A 13,271-nucleotide genomic window follows, 5' to 3' on the forward strand; every position below is an offset into this window, starting at 1 on the left:
CTCGGTTTGGGTTGATGATACTAGTCCTCCCAGTCTCCAATATGCCTGTACGCTGGCTGTGCAAAGAGCAGCGCCAGCAGTCTCATATTCTTGAGCCAACCAATCCGTCTGTGAAGATGTGGGTGGCTTCTTCTGCTGCAATGCTATACATTTTATTTTCTATAATGCGCCTTAGGATTGTTGGATCATAGGCAGCCTCTTTCATTGGGAGACTTTCTATTACTATTTTGAAGGTAGGCTCTTCCCGTGGTACAGAAGAAGTGTATTTTGGGTGTGGTTGATCACCCTCTCTATCAAGAATCATGCATTTTAAATGTAATCTGTTTAGCACATTTCCTGCTCTGGCAGCCCAAGAGTTCCATTGTTTTGGCCAAGTCCAAACCGTACTGGGATTGGATCAGAAGAAATAATTATCTTACTGATAATTACAGCAGTTCTTTGTGATATTCTTTCTTGAAGAGAGGCCAAACCCGTTTCCAGGCTTAGAGTTTCAATTCTGGTCCACACTGGGGCTCCAGTGCGGCTCTAATAGCATTACTTTGGACAACTTCAAGCTTTTTCCACTGTTGGTGTGATAGACTTGTGAGTGCAGGTGTGGCATAGTCGATCACTAATCTGACTGCCTGTACAGAGTATGTATAAAGGACTTGCAGATTGGCTCCTCCAGAGAGGGAGGTTGGCGACCTGAGGATTGCCGGCCGCATTACGCTCTCATAAGTAAGTGACCTCAGCATTAAAATTCATGTGTGTGTCCAGGATTATTCCAAGATACTGATAAGTGTCCACCCATTCAATTGGATGACCCTGTACTGTGAATTGGATGTTGGGCTTCGCTATTTTTATGGGCATGGCTTTTGTCTTTGTGGGGTTGAGTTTGATACCAATCTGTTTTGCCTCTTTACTGATGCAGTCTAAGCATTTGGGTGGAAGGCGCGCCGCATCCCTTCCTTTATGATGATGACAAAGTCGTCCGCGTAGTTATCAGCCTGCAGTGATGTGGGAGTTTCAACCTCATTATTCTTTCCATTAAACAGTTCAAGAGAAGAGGGCTGAGAATGCCTCCTTGTAGTGTACCATTTTCATGTCTTTTGTACTCAGAGACTGTGCCATGAAGTTTTACTCTTGCTTCTCTGCTTGTGAGACAGTTTTTGGTCCAGGAGAGCAGGTTGCCTTTGACCTCTTTATCGATGAGGTAGCAAAGAATACCTAGGGCGCTAGCCAGTTCAAAAGCTTTCTCCAGGTCCAGGAATATCAGCATTTCTGGTCTGTCATTCAAGTGGGCTAACAGAGTTGTAATACATTCCACTGTGCCAACCCCTCTTCTATAGGCATACATATCATGGTGCAGTTTAGGCATTTTCCACTCAAGTCTGTAGAGTGCCATTCTGTTAGCCATCTTGGCTGCACAGCTTTGGAGAGAGATGGGCCTGGGATTAGCTGGATCTTTGGGTGTTGGGATTAGCTGGATCTTTGGGTGTTGGGATCAGCACTATGTCTACTTTATACCAAGCTGTAGATCTAGTTTGAAAAGTCCAGGCTAAATTAATTAACCTTAGGTATGCAGCGTCTCCCTCTGGGCCGAGATTTCTAATAATTTTCTAGTTTATTTTGTCGTCTCCGGGGATGTATCCTTGGAGTTTTTCTTAGCCCGATTGAGTTTGTCCAGTGTGAAAGAGGCATTAGTGTCAGAGACTTCTGCACATGATTTAAGGATTATGTGCCACCTTTCTTCCTCTAATCCTGTCTGCACTGCTAATACATCTGGTGGAAGCTGATTGCTGGCTGCTCTTTCTGCAAACCTGGTTTCCAGTGCTTCGACTTCCTGTTAAGGATCCTTGGGGTGAGGAGCTTTAGGTGTTTTATTTCCTTTGGCACGGTGGATTTTCTCCCACATCTCTCCAAGAGAGGTGTGTTCATTCAGATGTGAACACTATTTCAGCCACTTTTGTTCTTTTATTAGCCTGGTCTCTTGATGCATATGTTCCTTGATCTCACAAAGTAAGGTTCTGTTGCGGTCACTTGGCTGCTTTTTGTATAGCTTTCTTGTTCTGTTAAGTCTATGGTTGAGTTCTTTGACACGTTCGAACTAGTACCAACGATCTTTGTGGTGTCTGGTTTCAGTGGGATTGAGCGGTTGGCTGCACTTTGAATCTCTTTGACAAAATCTTGTTCGGCTTGATTAATGTCTTCGGGAACAACATAGTTTCTTTGCCACTCTGAAATGAGGTTTTGAAATTGGTCCCAGTTTGCTAGAGCAAAGTTCCAGGCTTCAGATGGAGGCAGAGGTGGGGTGGGTAGATCTAACTTAAGATCAATTTGGACCCCATAGTGGTCGCTTGTGAGTGTGGACTCAACTGACCACGTTGCTGCATCTCTTAGGGAGGCTGAAACGAAGGTAAGGTCTAAGCTACCACCTTGGATGTGGGTGGGTTCATTCTTGTTTAGGATTCGGATTTCTGGAAGCTGGTGTAGTTGATGTACAATGTGAGTGCCGGCCTCATTTGTTGTGTTCGAGCCCAGTGTCAATCGATGATGGGCATTAAAATCACCACAAATGATGTGTTTGATGCAGTCAAACTGAGAACAACAAAACAAACAAACTCAAATAACACTGAGAGATCCATTTCAGCATGTGGGGACCTGTACACATTAAACACTTCAAGCTTGTCGTGTCTTAGCTCACTGTATACTCCCATTACCTCTGTCCCTGCTCCACAATCGGGCGGGGTGGTTATGGATTTTGAGATCAGGTCTCATTTTACATAGATTGCACATCCCCTGGATTGCCCATTGATCCATGGAAGGAAGAAGCCTCGATAGCCTGAGATTTTAGGTTCTAATCCGGCTCGAAGCAAGCTCTCCTGCAGTATCAGGATGTCTATGCCTTTGGTTGCTGCTATGCATTGCAAGTGTTACAATTTTGTGCACATTCCATTGTAGGATCTTTAGATCTCTAGGTTTTTGGAATTTACTGATATTACCGTGGTATCCATGGAGTCTGATGAACACGCCATGGAAGTTGCAATTGATGTTGAAGATATTGGTGGACCTGAAATTGACTCATCAAGGTTCCTTTCAGACAAACAGGACTCTATCTGTTTTTTAGGGGAGTGTTTCCTTTCCTGTGTTCTTGAAGGTGAGGATATTGTTTTTTCGAATTTCTTGAGCTTGTGCTCAATTGTCTTCCTAGTCTCTGTGGTTTGCATAATACCGTGTATCGACAGCAGACTTTCGACCAATTCCATGACCAAAATTTTGAGCACAACTGGACGCAAATTGGAGAGCGTCCAATTGTGTGGGAGCACTATTTAATGCTGTGCAGGTTTGGGCACCTGGTTACTTTTTGACCCTTCTCAGTAGACACTTTGACACTGGAATTGTTACTCTTACCCTTATTGCCCCCAGTGTGCTTACTGGATGCAATGGGCAGGCGACTGCTATGAAAAATTTGCTTGTGGCCTCCAGCTATCCCTTTGTCCTGGACGGAGGCCTTCACACCCTTCCCCATGACCGATGGTGAAGGGCCGTGTGCCCCCCTCTACCTGAATTTGTTTTGGTAGACTCCATGAAGCTTTAGTAGGCAGGGGAGCTGGTATAAGTTTTGGTGGGGGCTTTGGCTCCGTTGTAGGCGTGTAGGCGTGGTGTGGTTCGTTTGAAGCCTTTTGAGCCTTTCAGGGCATATCAAGTTCCAGGCGTGATGTGCCTTGGAGCAATTTGAGCACTTTGCTTGGACAGGGTGGTTTGCCTTGTGTTAATCAAGACATATTTTTGTGTCGTGGGGCTGGCTGCAGACTTCACACCTCACTGGGCGTTGGCAGCCATCTTTGTGATGTCCAAATCTCTGACATCTGAAGCATCTTAGGGGCTCTGGGGTGTAAGGCCTGTGTTGGAACACGCCCCAGATTACAAGGTCAAGTTTCTCCGGGATCCATCCTCTTACTGTGAGAAGGACTTGTCGGGTTTCTAGCTTCGTGGTTTTTACCAGGCATCTCTCTGCTGACACCACATAGTTCAGCTTTTCGAGATGATCTAGGGCCATATGTATGGGATAGTGGAGGATAATGGTTTTTTTTTACTTTATCCTCTGGCTTGAGTTCCTCACATTTTTTGTAATTTTTCAGAATTGTTACGGCTGACTCGTCTTTGGGCCCTCAGAATATATTCTCCTCTGAGGTTTGGCTTTACTCTGATCTGGAGCTGGGGGTACTCTTTTTCAAAGTCCACCACAGTAGGAAGTAGGAAGACTTACCTTCAGTATGCTGGACCTTGAAGACTGGCAGGGTAGAATTAGTCTGAGGAGCTGGAGTGCTTGTCGGTAGAGCTGGAGAAGCTGGAGAGCTTGTCGGTAGATGGATCGTCATGGAGTGGTTTTTCCTGTTTGCTTTAGTCGCAGGATGCCAATCGCCATCACTTTCGGCAATTGTACTGAATAGAGATTTTTTTTACGACTCTGAGCAGCAACGCTGGTTCTATCACCATTCATTTCGTATTCCATTCTCTTAGTCAAATGCTCACTGTGGAGTGATGTCTGTCTAGTGAAGGTGATGCTCTGTGCTACAGGAGAAAAAGTCAACATCCTGATGTGTGTCCGGCAACCCTGACTCCGCCAGACTTACATCACCACACCATCGCGAATTCACTACACATCCCCGACATCACTACGCTACACCGACATCACTACACCAAATCGCCATCACTACACCTCCCCGAAATCACTACATTACACTGCAACCCGTTCTCGCACTTTCTTACAGTCAATATTGACTTATTAAATACGTGCATATGTGACATACTAAACATACTAGTTTACCTTGAAAAGCTTCATAGAAAACACCGACCTTACGTAACCTTCTTAGTTTGTTAAGATAAGCATCTTACTGCTTCGTAATTACAATTATTACTTAACCTATACCTGTAATAGGTATAGGTTAAGTATATTAAGATAAGTATGTTAAGATAAGCATCTTATTGCTTCGTAATTACAATTATTACTTAACCTATACCTATAATAGGTTAAGTAATAATTGTAATTACGAAGCAATAAGATGCTTATCTTAACATACTAAGAAGGTTAGGTAAGGTCGGTGTTTTCTATGAAGCTTTTCAAGGTAAACTAGTATGTTAAGTATGTCACATATGCACGTATTTAGTAAGTCAATATTGACTATACGAAAGTGCGAGAACGGGTTGTACACTGACATCACTTCACTACACCAACATCTCTTTCCCCCTCCCGACCTCACTACACCACACTGACATCACTACAAGACACTGACATCACTACACCACACTGATATCATTACACCACACTGACATCAATACACCATACTGACATCACTACACCACACTGACATCACTACAAGACACTAACATCACTACACTTCACTGACGTCACTACAAGACACTGACATTACTATACACCACACTGACATCACTACAAGACACTTACATCACTACAACACACTGTCTTCACTACAAGACACTGACATTACTGCACCACATTGACATAACATTGTGAACAACAATAGTTTGCTTTGCATCTAAAACCGGTCAATTTCTACACGAGGCTGGACGATGTCTGCCTCACAGACGAACAAACTGAAAACACTTGCAAAACATTCGGCTCGTCTTTATCACTACAATATATCACTTAAAGCAATATATATATAATTATGTGTTATATATCTGTCACCATACCTCTATGCTTCTCATTTATTGTGTAAATATTAAGAGCACACACACACACGCGCGCGCGTTATAGGAGCCCTAAAACTAATAATTAACCATAATTAGCTTATCATGACGGTGTAGATTATTGGATGACCTTCAATTCGGGTGAGGTGAGGCCAAGAGACTTGAGGTATGTCGGCGGCGTGTGTTGGCCTGGTGGTCTGGTGAGTCTTAGAGACTTATTGAATGTTTTGGTGACTGTCAAGCAGTGAGTGACCTATATCCTCGCCTCACTGCAGGAACAAGTTTGTCAACCTTCACAAATGTCACCAAATTCTTTAAATATCACCAATCTGATGACCTGCTCTCTCACTGTAAATCTATCACCGTATCATCTCTCAATCACCATATTAACTCCAAACTCATCACTATCTCCTTATATTTTCTTACAGCTATTTCCGCTCTCATTACTTTCTCAGTGACCCAGCGCAAGACTGTCACAAAGCTCATCACATATCTATCAAATCCTGATCAGTAGCACTAACCCCATCGTAACCCCCATTGTTAACAAGAGACCCTGATCAGTAGCACTAACCCCATCGTAACCCCCATTGTTAACAAGAGACCCCCTGATCAGTAGCACTAACCCCATCGTAACCCCCATTGTTAACAAGAGACCCCCTGATCAGTAGCACTAACCCCATCGTAACCCCCATTGTTAACAAGAGACCCCCTGATCAGTAGCACTAACACCATCGTAACCCCCATTGTTAACAAGAGACCCCCTGATCAGTAGCACTAACCCCATCGTAACCCCCATTGTTAACAAGAGACCCCCTGATCAGTAGCACTAACCCCATCGTAACCCCCATTGTTAACAAGAGACCCTGATCAGTAGCACTAACCCCATCGTAACCCCCATTGTTAACAAGAGACCCCCCTGATCAGTAGCACTAACCCCATCGTAACCCCCATTGTTAACAAGAGACCCTGATCAGTAGCACTAACACCATCGTATTCCCCATTGTTAACAAGAGACCCTGATCAGTAGCACTAACCCCATCGTAACCCCCATTGTTAACAAGAGACCCTGATCAGTAGCACTAACCCCATCGTAACCCCGATTGTTAACAAGAGACCCCCTGATCAGTAGCACTAACCCCATCATAATCCCCATTGTTAACAAGAGACCTCCTGATCAATAGCACTAACCCCATCGTAACCCTCATTGTTAACAAGAGACCCTCCGATCAGTAGCATTAACCCCATCGTAACCCCAATTGTTAACAAGAGACCCCCTGATCAGTAGCACTAACCCCATCGTAACCCCTATTGTTAACAAGAGACCCCCTGATCAGTAGCACTAACCCCATCGTAACCCCTATTGTTAACAAGAGACCCCCTGATCAGTAGCACTAACCCCATCGTAACCCCGATTGTTAACAAGAGACCCCCTGATCAGTAGCATTAACACCATCGTAACCCCCATTGTTAACAAGAGACCCCCTGATCAGTAGCACTAACCCCATCGTAACCCCCATTGTTAACAAGAGACCCCCTGATCAGTAGCACTAACCCCATCGTAACCCCCATTGTTAACAAGAGACCCTGATCAGTAGCACTAACCCCATCGTAACCCCCATTGTTAACAAGAGACCCCCTGATCAGTAGCACTAACCCCATCGTAACCCACATTGTTAACAAGAGACCCTGATCAGTAGCACTAACACCATCGTAACCCCCATTGTTAACAAGAGACCCTGATCAGTAGCACTAACCCCATCGTAACCCCCATTGTTAACAAAAGACCCTGATCAGTAGCACTAACCCCATCGTAACCCCGATTGTTAACAAGAGACCCCCTGATCAGTAGCACTAACCCCACCGTAATCCCCATTGTTAACAAGAGACCTCCTGATCAATAGCACTAACCCCATCGTAACCCTCATTGTTAACAAGAGACCCTCTGATCAGTAGCACTAACCCCATCGTAACCCCCATTGTTAACAAGAGACCTCCTGATCAATAGCACTAACCCCATCGTAACCCTCATTGTTAACAAGAGACCCTCTGATCAGTAGCACTAACCCCATCGTAACCCCCATTGTTAACAAGAGACCCCCTGATCAGTAGCATTAACCCCATCGTAACCCCCATTGTTAACAAGAGACCCCCTGATCAGTAGCATTAACCCCATCGTAACCCCCATTGTTAACAAGAGACCCCCTGATCAGTAGCACTAACCCCATCGTAACCCCCATTGTTAACAAGAGACCCCCTGATCAGTAGCACTAACCCCATCGTAACCCCTATTGTTAACAAGAGACCCCCTGATCAGTAGCACTAACCCCATCGTAACCCGGATTGTTAACAAGAGACCCCCTGATCAGTAGCACTAACCCCATCGTAATCCCCATTGTTAACAAGAGACCTCCTGATCAGTAGCACTAACCCCATCGTAACCCTCATTGTTAACAAGAGACCCCCTGATCAGTAGCACTAACACCATCGTAACCCCCATTGTTAACAAGAGACCCCTGATCAGTAGCACTAACCCCATCGTAACCCCCATTGTTAACAAGAGACCCCCTGATCAGTAGCACTAACCCCATCGTAACCCCGATTGTTAACAAGAGACCTCCTGATCAGTAGCACTAACTCCATCGTAACCCTCATTGTTAACAAGAGACCTTGATCAGTAGCACTAACACCATCGTAACCCCCATTGTTAACAAGAGACCTTGATCAGTAGCACTAACACCATCGTAACCCCGCATTGTTAACAAGAGACCTTGATCAGTAGCACTAACACCATCCTAACCCCGCATTGTTAACAAGAGACCTTGATCAGTAGCACTAACACCATCGTAACCCCCATTGTTAACAAGAGACCTTGATCAGTAGCACTAACCCCATCGTAACCCTCATTGTTAACAAGAGACCATGATCAGTAGCACTAACACCATCGTAACCCCGCATTGTTAACAAGAGACCTTGATCAGTAGCACTAACACCATCGTAACCCCCATTGTTAACAAGAGAGCTGTACACAGAGGAAGGGAAGGGAACTATCAGAAAAAAGCGCCCAGTAAGTACGCCTCTCCTTGTCCTCGTAACATTATATCATTAATGGGTTGCCTCTATTAGGGAACCATAAATAGAAAGAACCTTCTACCGAATTTAAATAAACTAATGTTTAAACTATCAATCCTTTGTGTGTTAACTGTACTTGATGTTCGGTTGACGGTTCTAGATGATGGGTTGACGGCCCTAGATGATGGGTTGACGGCCCTTGATGATGGGTTGACGGCCCTTGATGATGGATTGACGGTCCTAGATGATGGGTTGACGGGCCTAGATGAAAGGTTGACAGTCCTAGATGATGGGTTGACGGTCCTAGATAATGGGTTGATGGGCCTAGATGATAGGTGTACGGGCCTAGATGATAGGTGTACGGGCCTAGATGATGGGTTGCTAGGCCTAGATGATGGGATGACGGGCCTAGATGATGGGTGCACGGTCCTAGATGATGGGTTGACGGGCCTAGATGATGGGTTGACGGGTCTAGATGATGGGTGTACGGTCCTAGATGATGGGTGTACCGTCCTAGATGATGGGTGTACGGTCCTAGATGATGGGTTGATGGGCCTAGATGATGGGTTGACGGGCGTAGATGATGGGTGTACGGTCCTAGATGATGGGCGTACGGTCCTAGATGATGTGTTGACGGGCCTAGATGATGGGTGTACGGTCCTAGATGATGGGTTGATGGGCCTAAATGATGGGATGACGGTCCTAGATGATGGGTGTACGGTCGTAAATGATGGATTGACGGGCCTGGGAGCCGGTCGGCCGAGCGGGCAGCACGCTGGACTTGTAATCCTGTGGTCCTGGGTTCGATCCCAGGCGCCGGCGAGAAACAATGGGCAGAGTTTCTTTCACAATATGCCCCTGTTACCTAGTAGTAAAATAGGTACCTGGGTGTTAGTCAGCTGTCACGGGCTGCTTCCTGGGGGGTGGAGGCCTGATCGAGGACCGGGCCGCGGGGACACTAAAAAAAAAGCCCCGAAATTACCTCAAGATAACCTCAAGAGACTATATACGCAATTGGCCTAGATGATGGGTGTACGGTCCAAGATGATGGGTTGACGGGCCTAGATGATGGGTTGACGGGCCTAGATGATGGGTTGACGGGCCTAGATGATGGGTTGACGGGCCTAGATGATGGGTTGACGGGCCAAGATGATGGGTTGACGGGCCTAGATGATGGGATGACGGGAATAGATGATTGGTGTACGGTCCTAGATGATGGGTTGACGGGCCTAGATGATTGGTGTACGGGCCTAGATGATGGGTTGACGGGTCTAGATGATGGGCGTACGGTCCTAGATGATGGGTTGACGGGCCTAGATGATTGGTGTACGGGCCTAGATGATGGGTTGACGGGTCTAGATGATGGGCGTACGGTCCTAGATGATGGGTTGATGGGCCTAGATGATTGGTGTACGGGCCTAGATGATGGGTTGACGGGTCTAGATGATGGGTATACGGGCCTATATGATGGGTTGATGGTCCTAGATGATGGGTTTATTGGCCTAGATGATGGGTTGACGGGCCTAGATGATGGGATGACGGACCTAGATGATGGGTGTACGGTCCTAGATGATGGGTTGACGGGCCTAGATGATGGGTTGACGGGCCTAGATGATGGGTTGACGGGCCTAGATGATGGGTTGACGGGCCTAGATGATGGGTTGACGGTCCTAGATGATGGGTTGACGGGCCTAGATGATGGGATGACGGGAATAGATGATTGGTGTACGGTCCTAGATGATTGGTTGACGATCCTAGATGATACGTGTACGGTCCTAGATGATGGGTTGACGGGCCTAGATGATGGGATGACGGGAATAGATGATGGGTGTACGGTCCTAGATGATGGGTTGACGATCCTAGATGATGGGTGTATGGTCCTAGATGATGGGTTGATGGGCCTAGATGATGGGTGTACGGTCCTAGATGATGGGTTGACGGGCCTAGATGATGGGTTGACGGGCCTAGATGATGGGCGTACGGTCCTAGATGACGGGTTGATGGGCCTAGATGATGGAATGACGGTCCTAGATGATGGGTGTACGGGCCTAGATGATGTGTTGACGGGTCTAGATGATGGGTGTACGATCCTAGATGATGGGTTGATGGGCCTAGATGATGGGTGTACGGTCCTAGATGATGGGTTGACGGGCCTAGATGATGGGTTGATGGGCCTAGATGATAGGTGTACGGTCCTAGATGGTGGGTTGACGAGCCTAGATGATGGGTGTATGGTCCTAGATGATGGGTTGATGGGCCTAGATGATGGGTGTACGGTCCTAGATGATTGGTTGACGGGCCTAGATGATGGGTGTACGGTCCTAGATGATGGGTTGATGGGCCTAGATGATGGGTGTACGGTCCTAGATGATGGGTTGACGGGCCTAGATGATGGGTTGACGGGCCTAGATGATGGGCGTACGGTCCTAGATGATGGGTTGATGGGCCTAGATGATGGGTTGATGGGCCTAGATGATGGGTTGATGGGCCTAGATGATGGGTTGACGAGCCTAGATGATGGGTGTATGGTCCTAGATGATGGGTTGATGGGCAAAGATGATGGGTGTACGGTCCTAGATGATGGGTTGACGGGCCTAGATGATGGGTTGACGGGCCTAGATGATGGGCGTACGGTCCTAGATGATGGGTTGATGGGCCTAGATGATGGGATGACGGTCCTAGATGATGGGTTGATGGGCCTAGATGATGGGTGTACGGTCCTAGATGATGGGTTGACGGGCCTAGATGATGGGATGACGGGCCTAGATGATGGGTTGATGGGCCTAGATGATGGGTGTACGGTCCTAGAGGATGGGTTGACGAGCCTAGATGATGGGTGTATGGTCCTAGATGATGGGTTGATGGGCATAGATGATGGGTGTACGGTCCTAGATGATTGGTTGACGGGCCTAGATGATTGGTGTACGGTCCTGGATGATGGGTTGACGGGCCTAGATGATGGGTGTACGGTCCTAGATGATGGGTTGATGGGCCTAGATGATGGGTTGATGGGCCTAGATGATGGGTGTACGGTCCTAGATGATGGGTTGACGGGCCTAGATGATGGGTTGACGGGCCTAGATGATGGGTGTACGGTCCTAGATGATGGGTTGACGGGTTTAGATGATGGGTGTACGGGCCTATATGATGGGTTGACGGTCCTAGATGATGGGTTTATGGGCCTAGATGATGGGATGACGGGCCTAGATGATGGGTTTATGGGCCTAGATGATGGGTGTACGGTCCTAGATGATGGGTTGATGGGCCTAGATGATGGGTGTCCGGTCCTAGATGATGGGTTGACGGGCCTAGATGATGGGATGACGGGCCTAGATGATGGGTCGAGGGGCCTAGATGATGGGTGTACGGTCCTAGATGATTGGTTGACGAGCCTACATGATGGGTGTACGGTCCTAGATGATGGGTTGATGGGCCTAGATGATGGGTGTACGGTCCTAGATGATTGGTTGACGGGCCTAGATGATGGGTGTACGGTCCTAGATGATGGGTTGATGGGCCTAGATGAGGGGTTAATGGGCCTAGATGATGGGTTGATGGGCCTAGATCATGGGTTGATTGGCCTAGATCATGTGGGTTGATGGTCCTAGATAATAGGTTGCCGGGCCTAGATGATGTGTTGATGGGCCTAGGTGATGGGTTGATGGGTCAAGATGATGGGTTGACGGGCCTAGATGATGGATTGATGGGCCTAGATGATGGGTTGATGGGCCTAGATGATGATGGGGTTGATGGGCCTATTTGATGGGTTGTCAGCTTAGATGATGGTTTGGCGGGGGTAGATGATGAGTTGATGGGTCTAGATGATGGGTTGACGGGCCTAGATGATAGGTTGACGGGCCTAGATGATGGATTGACGGGCATAGATGATGGGTTCACGGGCCAGAGGATAGGTTGACGGGCCTAGTTCATGGGTTGACGGGCCTAGATGATGGGTTGTCCGGCCTACCGTTTTGTCTGACCTCTTGCCTTAGTGCCCATCATCGTCAGGTGTTCCTCTCGGAGAAAGTTAATGTTAGCACCATTTCGTGGTGTAATTGTCTTATGCGTTTGCTTCGGAGTACTCAGAGCATAGGTTCGAATCCTCCTCATGGCTCCTCAGCCTGTCCTCATAAACAAAAACTAGTGTCCATTCCATGCACCTGCCAAACCCTATGTTTTGAATGAAAAACGCTTTACACACGAATCACAACTGATGACGTCCGAACACCTCCCGAACAAAAGCTTCACTGACGAATTTTATTTGAACCCTCTTTGTAACTGCTTCACCCACGCACAAAAAATACAAATAATCGCCAGCAGTACCTAAACACCTAACCTAACCTAATAAAGGCCCACAAATGGAAAGTATGCTAAAATATAACAATATTCATTTATAGTTGAGAAAATTCCTATTTTGAATGTTAAAATTTAAGAGTGCGTTTTTGGGGGTCGACCGCTGGATGGAATGGACTTGGTTTCAGGACGGGTTGGGTTCATATTGATTTTAT

At 46.9% G+C, this 13,271-nt stretch overlaps 1 protein-coding gene across 1 annotated transcript in view; it reads right to left on the reverse strand.

Annotated features, from left to right (window-relative positions):
• The window catches only part of LOC123756947 (uncharacterized), a 13,660-nt gene extending 898 nt beyond the window's left edge, over positions 1-12,762 (reverse strand). The window contains exons 1-5 of the mRNA XM_069331552.1: positions 12,731-12,762; positions 9,774-12,281; positions 8,900-9,465; positions 2,982-3,193; positions 1,121-1,468 (exon numbers count right to left, since the gene is read on the reverse strand). Coding sequence (XP_069187653.1) covers positions 1,121-1,468; positions 2,982-3,193; positions 8,900-9,465; positions 9,774-12,281; positions 12,731-12,762 — 3,666 coding nt within the window. The remainder of the gene's footprint in view (positions 1-1,120; positions 1,469-2,981; positions 3,194-8,899; positions 9,466-9,773; positions 12,282-12,730) is intronic.
• Positions 12,763-13,271: the final 509 nt, after the last annotated feature.

This window comes from Procambarus clarkii, chromosome 26 (assembly GCF_040958095.1).
Source record: "Procambarus clarkii isolate CNS0578487 chromosome 26, FALCON_Pclarkii_2.0, whole genome shotgun sequence".
NCBI lineage: Eukaryota > Metazoa > Arthropoda > Malacostraca > Decapoda > Cambaridae > Procambarus > Procambarus clarkii.